Below are 8,323 nucleotides of genomic sequence, written 5' to 3'. Positions count from 1 at the left end.
AAAAAATCTTATTTATTTATCACTATTAATAAAACAGAAAGAGGCTAAATGCAAGAGTGCTCCTAGACCTTTTGAAGTGATGATGTGAAAATATGCTTTGACTATTATTGTTTGGAAATCTAGCATTGTCCTTGACCAGTTGACCTTGATTCGGCAAAGAAAACAACACGGACATGAATAACATAGAAAACCTAACGAATTTATTACCAGTTACGGTATTTTATTTTCAGAGGATATTGTATTATTCTTATTATTATTAATATTATTGTTATTGTATGCAGCACTTATCAAGTAACAAGTACAAAAGTCACCCATTATTATTTTCAGTGCACAACTACAGATGCTGCACGGATTGTTATGCCCAACAATAACATTCAATTCTTATCTTCTTTCTGTTGGAAAAATACACAAAACCCTTCACCACCCTACGTTTTCACCTTAACCTTGCCCGTTTTCATTTACTTCGGATCAGATCCGGTCGGATCCGAAATTTTTTTATCTTTTTTTTTTTGTATTTTTATTTATTATTTTTTCTATTTTTTCATTTCATTAAAATAAATGGATGAAATCGCGATAATAATTTCGAGTGTTAGGGTGAAATCATATGTTTAGTAACTGATTTTTTTGTGTATACATCACATTTTTTATATAATATTTTTGTGTTATGAAATATGTGGAATCAATTCGTTAAACTAATAATAATAGTGAATCAACCACCGAATTGGATACTATTAAAAAACATAGCTCTGCAATATACTAGAGTCTGGACCATTTATCACATACTATCAACGAGAAAGATCCAATAACTATATATTAAATGAGATTAGGACTACTAATTAGATCTGATCATATTTCAATTTCATCCTAATCTGCATTTATAAAACACAATCAACAATGAGGAAATTTTGCCTAATATGTGGTGAATCTTACTGTACAACTTTCCATAATAGTTCCTAGCCTTTAATTCATAAGCATGCTTTGAGTATTGCACACTCCAAAACAATAGTAAGAATTTGAAAAGCAATAATAATAATAATAATAATAAATAACCTTAAGCAATAACGATCAATTACTAACTACTTTATCAACCGAGAGAACGAAGTTGTTACACTAAGTTTGAACAGTTTAAAACTAAAAAAGAGAATTTCCTAATTTTCAGCTTTGGTATCTATGTAGTCTTGTTCCTTAATCAATAATAATGCAATCATTGACAAACAAGAGAAAGGAAAATATAATCATGGTCGCATGTTAGATTCAGAACAAGCAATGAATCCAATCCAATTATGTGTCAAAAAATGAGGGGAAAGAATATATGCTACTTTCTGGAGCAGAGAAATTAATCAAATAATAAAAAATGAATCAAAAGAGCTCTGGGAAATTATTCCATCCTTGAAGCTAAGAAAATTTATGATGATTGGAAATCAAATATGAAGTGGTGTTTCCTTAAAAAACTTAAGCAAAACAACACAAAATAAGCTACATCTGTGTTGCTACTTCCAATTATTTTAACCTATTCCTGTGCTACATGACACCAAAGCTTGGAAAATTTTCATGTAAATTGAAATGGGGGGGAAGATACCAATTTCAATGGAATGGAACAAAATAGTAATTGAAATTTGAAACATAAAAATTGAAACACTGAAAGAGCTCCTTCCCGGGATGCCTTTCAGTTAATCTTGAGAGTAATATCAGAATCTCTTCCCCATGCTTCCCCCACCTTCGAATCGAAAATATGACAGAAAAAGAAGGGGGAAAGGTATCAATTAGCAAGAATTCTGGGTCAATGGATGAATAAATGTTGTGCAAGCCATTGGATTTTGAAGCCATCAAAATGTGTTAATAATTTCAATTCTTCAACATCCCATCACGGCACAGTTATAGACAAAGTTACCAGACCGTTTCCTGGCCAGTAGGTTCCATTGGGGAGGTCCTTCGCTCGGCACCCACGAGTTGAGTTCAATAAAACCCCCACCATGTGTCCGAGGTCCACCTATCACGATTAGCCGATTTCCGCATGCCCTGAATGCAAGACCCCAGCCATTCATTGACACTGCTCGTTCCGGAAGTCTCCCAATGGTATTCCACACTTTTCTCTCTTTATCGTACTTCTTAACCTCCATGTCAGCATAATCAGCAGCATATAATTCATTATTTACAACAGCAACCAGAGGTGGCGCCTCGGCTGTTGCAGGCATCTCGGCTCCCCTAGCATTGCGTCCTGGGGACATGCTAGGAATTTCTGTCCATGTCCTAGTCTGTAGATTGTACTCCTCACCACAGGTAAGAAGCTTAGACTCGCTTCCACCGATTCCACCAATCACATAGAACTTTCCATCCATGAATACTCCAGAGCACATCTTCCTAGGCTTTTTCATGGGTGGGAGCATTTCCCATTGTTGATTCTCGGAATTATACAGTTCAGCAGAGTCCAGAATACGTCCCTCGGAATCACACCCACCGGCCAAAATTGCAATCTCTCCAAGGCTAGCAGATCCAAACAAACATCTTGGAGCATTCATCCGCATTCCCGAAGACCATGAATTCGTCAAAAGACTGTATCTGTAAATGACATGGGATCTCAGCTCCCTCCCAAACACAAGTAGTTCAGTACCAACAGCCAAGGACTCCTTGTCCGAACACATGAAGCATTCGTTAGAAGCCATCCTAGGCAAATGCATCCACCTTTCGCGAATGGGATCATAGGCCTCCCATTCAAGGAGGGCACAGGAAAAGTAAACCCAGTGTTCTATGATTCCATTCAGTCTCCTCCACTTGTATAGCTCACCACTTCGAATAATGTTGCGAAAGCTTGAGTTCAGTGATGCAAGAGAACCATAATCGGACCTCGAACAGCGGCTGAGACAGGCAATCGAGCTGTCTCTGTTCATTCGAGGCAGAAGGGAACCAGAATCCGATGAATCACCGGAATGATTCTCTTGCTGCTGATCAGATGGCTGGTCACTGGAATTTGACAAATTTGCAGCAAGCAGCTGCATCTCGTCAGATTGCTGAACTCCAGAATCAGAAAAATGCTTGGTTTGATTCTCCTGCTGCTCATCAGATTGATGGAAACCGGACTCCAATGAATCCCTGGCTTGATACTTGTCATGTTCAGCTAACAGCTCAGCAGAATGAGCTAGAGCATCTTCATCTATTTGGAGACCACTCAGCAGCACAAAATCATTCCTGTGATCCTGCATGGTAGAGTCATCATCATCACTATCAACACCATCATCAACGTCCTCATCAATTTTTGGAACAACAGAATCCTCAATCTGATAAGGCTGCTGTTGAAACAAAACTCGATTGGCTTCACCTCGGAGGCGGCGAGAACCCAATCTCTTGCTATTAACCTTCCTGGGATTGGGTTCATCATTGACATCATTTTCCAAAGGGCGCTTGCCGTTCTTGATGTCCAAGTCAGGCAGATATGTCATGAAAGGCCACTTGTTTTCTGCCTGGTAGGAGCTGGGAAACAACCTCGGAACCACACAGGAACGGCCGTCCAACATGTCTCTGCAACAACACCACCACCAACCAACAAGCACTCAATCTCAACCTTTCTATCAGATGTCTTTCTTCTTCTTCCACAAAATCAACAGCCTGTTCAAACATAATCAATCAAATCCAAATCGAATTGAAATTCAATTCAGAACTTCCTAATCCCTTCTTCAAACATAAATGCCCAGAAACGCCAACGGGACAAGTAGCATGATTTCAGATCGGAATCCATTCAAAATCACATTTTTCAATTCCCGTTTACAAAGAAAAAGTTCTCGCAAGAGAACAGAGGGATAGAGAGGAAAAAAAAAAGATTGCCTCGTGTAGAACCAAATTTACACACACACAGAGATCCCAGTTACCAAAAGCAACTCAAACAAGTAGAACTTCAATTGAATGAAACCAAGTTCAGAGAATCCAAATGTGACACAGGAAATGAATCCAGCATTCTAAAACAGAAGAAGAAGCCAAACAAAATTTTAACTTTGAACAAAAACCCATTAATCATTATCATTATCCGCCAAATGAAGCAACAAAAACACACAAAATTAATTAGATCTCCACGAATCCAAAAGAGCAAAGCCTTCAACACATAACAAAGCATGCTAACAAGCTCATTCAAAAGGAAGCTCAAAAAAACACAGAGATAGAAAAAGGGAGAAAGAGAGAGAGGGAAACAGATATAGGGAGAGAAACAGAAAGAGGACTTACAAGTCTTAGAAGGTGGATAAGAAGCAAAACAGAAAAAACAACAATAGTACTTGTTGGGCAGCTTTTGCAAATTGAAACTAGAACCTTCAAACTCCCTTGTTTCTCTATCTAAATCTCAAAGTTCACTGTTTTGCATGTACTCTCCACAGACAAACACAAAACAAAGAGAGAGAAATAGAAAAAGAGCCACTTTCTCTCTCTACACAGTTCTTAAGAGGAAGTTGTTGTTCTTGGTTTTTGGTTGGTCCCTTGTTGCTATAGTCTCTGCAAATCAGATGAATGCAAAACAAGGTTTTTGGTTTTTGGGAGCAAAATCTTAGAACAAAAAAAAGGACCCCCTTATCTCTCTCCTAAATCATAATCTTAATTTATATAATATATAACTAATAATTATATTAAAAATAAAACCAATTACCTTAATTATTCAATTAAATCGATAACTTTGTTCTTGGGGTTGTGCGAAATTTGACGGAGGTGGAGCTGGTGGTGTAGTGGTGGTGGTGGGACCCGCAAAAGGTTCGCCCGGTGACCGGTTACCGGTAAACGCAGGTGGTGACACGTGTTGACTAGTGAAAGGTTTATTTTCTTTATTTTTTTGGGTTTATCTCGCTGACTCGGAGAACCAAAAAAATAAAAAGGAAAAGAGAGAGAGAAAGAGACTCGTCCGTTTACGTTACCCCCACGTCTCTGCGCCGTTGGATTCTTATTCTAAATCATCGGCTGGTCAATTTCTCGTGCATATTTGTGGGGGAGGGATCCTCTGCGACGCGGGTGTTAATGAGGTCGGTTTGGTTGGTTTGTTGGTCAATCATGAAAAATAACGTCCTAGATTTTACCCTTAACCCTCCTTAGATGTGACTTTTGACTGGTCAATTTTTAACTATAATCATCATTGTTATTTGTGTAAACTAATTTTTCCATTTTCATAACAACTCTTCTTTCTAACTTCTAAGTTTATTTGCTAATACAGTTTTTTTAATTTATTAAGTAATGAGTTGAAAATTAATTCTCTTATTAATGTAACAATACATTATTAAAATTTTAAAATTTTTCAATCTCATTAAACATGAAAAAATTATTCTTTTTACAAAATTATGTTATCTTTTATTTTTGTCCTTATCCTTTTTCTTGGTTAAATAGTTTTTACAACAATAAAAATAAAAATGATAGCATTGAATATATACAATATATCTTAAAATAAAACTTACTTGAAAACTTTTTATATGCATACACATCCCAAAAATATGTCAAATATACCATTTTTTTTTCCGAATCTTTTCTTTTCTTTTCACTTCTCTCTAATTAATTTAATAAGACGCTGAGTTAAAAAAATTAACATTTTTTATTTTTAAATAAATACTTATTTAGAATTAAATATAATTCTGAATATTTCTAATAATAAACACTTTCATACTTTAATTTGAAATATCCTTAACTCCTAGTCAATTATATGCTTTATAACTCTTGCGATAATAAATAATCAACTTAATTAAATTACTTTTATTAATATCATGATACATAATTAAATATGTAAATATAAAAAACCTTAAAACATAATATCTGTATTTCTACATTTTTAGATGGCTTGCCTTTGCTAAGTAAAAGAATACCTGATTAACCGTAAATATTAAAAATAAAGATTAATAAAAGAGAGAGAGAGAGAGAGAGAGTGTGTGTGTGTTTACTTAACTGTTGCGATAATGTTGTTAATTATGGTGATGATTATGATTATTACTACCGAACACGGCTGAATCAATGTTAAGTCAAAAAAGCAGATTTTGCTACGTTTCCAATCTCTGTTTGCGTTTTCGGCTGGGGCTCTTCCTTCCCCTTACCCTCCTTTTCACGCTCTCTTCATCCTTTCCTTTGATGCGACATATATCTATATTGTCTTTTTCTTTTATATAATATAATGTTTTTTAATAAATCTAATATCTCACTGTTTAAGGTGATGCGTTATTTATTTTTCGGTTCATTTCTTGCGTCTACGCGGATGACTAGCCAAGACTCATCACTTGATCTCTTTTTATTAAAATCAACTCATATAAATACTTACCATTTCTGGTCAAATTAAATTAAAACCGTAAAAGTTAAAACTCATAATAATATTTAATTATTTTGCAACAAGTACCATGGTAGAAAGTAACATTATTAAAAGGGAGTTTTAGGTAGATGAGCAACAAATTAGAGGTTGGAGATGTAAGAGATGGGCACGAATCAAAGGAAGAGATTAAAGCCTAAAAATTTTCCACCCTGCAAAGTACTGTGTTGAGATTCCCCTAATCATGTCAAGCTTTTAATTATAGTAGTTGCTATAGTCATTACACCCAATCTAATATCTAATCTCGTAGGGTTTCATAGGCCTAACTTTCTTTCTTGCACTTTAGCGCCTATCAGTCTTGAATTACAATCATCATCTTCAACATCATCTCCCCTTTAATTTTGTTGTCTTTCACCTCCGTTTTACGTGACCATCACCACATTCACAGGTGATGGTTTGGTCGGCATGCTATTTGCACCTAATTAATCAACACCTAATTATATTTTACTAGTTATTTGTTAAAAATATAACTATTTATGTTACTTTTATTTATCAGTTTAAGTTTTTGGAATTAGTGATTTTATGATATAGTATCAAAACTTTATATTTTTGAAAAGTCTAAAATTCGATTCTTGATAAACTCTAAAAATAACAAAAATAACACATGACAAATAAAAAGAGAAAAGAAGATGGTGTGATTGAAGTAACAAGAGTAATTTATAGTATTAAGTTTATAATCATTTATGTATTTTTATTTAGTGATTTAAATTTTTTAAATAAAGAGATGATCATATTTAGATTATTGATTTTTATATTTATGATAGAAATTTAAACAATAAATTATGTGACCTTTTAAAACATTTTAGTTTAGCTCATTTATATATTCTTATATAACCTCCTGTGATTTATATTATTTGTTTTTATGATTCAATAATGGCTCCAAAAGAAAAGGATTATATAAAAATATATACAAAATACAAAATTTAAAACAAGAAAGTAAAAATTCACCGAGACTTAGCAACGTTTGCTTCGCATATATAGAACATGCTTGGGTAAAAAAACCTTTAAAAAATTTCATTTAGAAGAACAGTTATTAGTAGTGCATCGTGGTATGGAAGTATAGGATGAAAGGAGTAATTTCTATATACCATATGAAAAATTCTCATTACATAGAAGAATTAGGCTTAACAAAATGTATCATAGATGATAAAAATTTAAAAGAAGTCATTAAAAAAATTCAATCAGACTGTCAATATGACCCATTCGAAAAATCTACAATGAACAGAGAAATGAATAGTGATGAGGGCCTTGATAAAATGAGACTGAATTGTTTATTTCTAATCCTGTATTTCCATTGAGTTTTAAAGATATTATCAACAAAATTTAACTTAATCCAATCAAGGAGAGAAAACTCCAACGCGGATGAAAAAGAGAGGTATTAGGAAGAGAGAAGTGAAGGAGAAAAAAAAGTCAATTAGTTAGTTCTAAAAATAAAATAAAAAAATGAGAACAAATAAAAAAAAAGAGAGCTGTAAAAGAAAATGAATCTAATAAAAAATAGTTTAACAAAAAAAAAGTAAAAATTTAAAAGAAGTGAAAATAATGAAAGAGAGAATAAGAGAATTAATAAAGAAGAGAAGCAAGTCAGATATAAAGTAAGGGGTACTCAATAAAAATAAAGAGGACGAATCCAGAAATAAAACAACCAAAACATGAATTACCAAAAAAAAAAAAACATGAAGAATAGAATTACAACTTGGTCAGACTTATAGTGACCACGAGGTTATTGTAGACTATATGAAGCATAATTTGGATGGAAGGAATACTATGAGAGAAACTAGATTAAGTACTAGATCTAGAAGAAAGAAGAGCGACACAAATTTAGGAATCAGAATTGTTAGGGAATGAAGCTTGGAACAATTTGATGCATATTTGGAGGAGAAAAGGCTTAGCTTAAACAATTTCATCATAGTCTTTTTTAGCGTCAAAATTATGGAGTCTTGTCTTTGTTTTTTAGTTAATAACAAAAATTCGACCTTTTTTTTATGCCAATGCCGTAGACCTGGTTAG

General features: G+C 33.8%; 1 protein-coding gene across 1 annotated transcript; it reads right to left on the bottom strand.

Annotated features, from left to right (window-relative positions):
• Nucleotides 1–1,248: 1,248 nt before the first annotated feature.
• Nucleotides 1,249–4,646, bottom strand: LOC130967808 (F-box/kelch-repeat protein At1g26930-like). Its single transcript, XM_057892820.1, has 2 exons — nt 4,213–4,646; nt 1,249–3,603 (listed from the first exon to the last, which is right to left on the bottom strand). The coding sequence occupies exon 2, from the start codon at nt 3,510–3,512 to the stop codon at nt 1,854–1,856; it is 1,659 nt and encodes a 552-aa protein (XP_057748803.1). The 5' UTR covers nt 3,513–3,603; nt 4,213–4,646; the 3' UTR covers nt 1,249–1,853.
• Between the last annotated feature and the right edge of the window lie 3,677 nt (nt 4,647–8,323).

Source organism: Arachis stenosperma, chromosome 3, assembly GCF_014773155.1.
Source record: "Arachis stenosperma cultivar V10309 chromosome 3, arast.V10309.gnm1.PFL2, whole genome shotgun sequence".
Lineage (NCBI taxonomy): Eukaryota > Viridiplantae > Streptophyta > Magnoliopsida > Fabales > Fabaceae > Arachis > Arachis stenosperma.
This window is presented reverse-complemented; position numbering and strand designations above follow the sequence as displayed.

What these genes read in the sequence shown, in the direction of transcription:
- LOC130967808 (XM_057892820.1), bottom strand. Translation starts at nt 3,512, where the DNA reads ATGTTGGACGGCCGTTCCTGTGTGGTTCCGAGGTTGTTTCCCAGCTCC.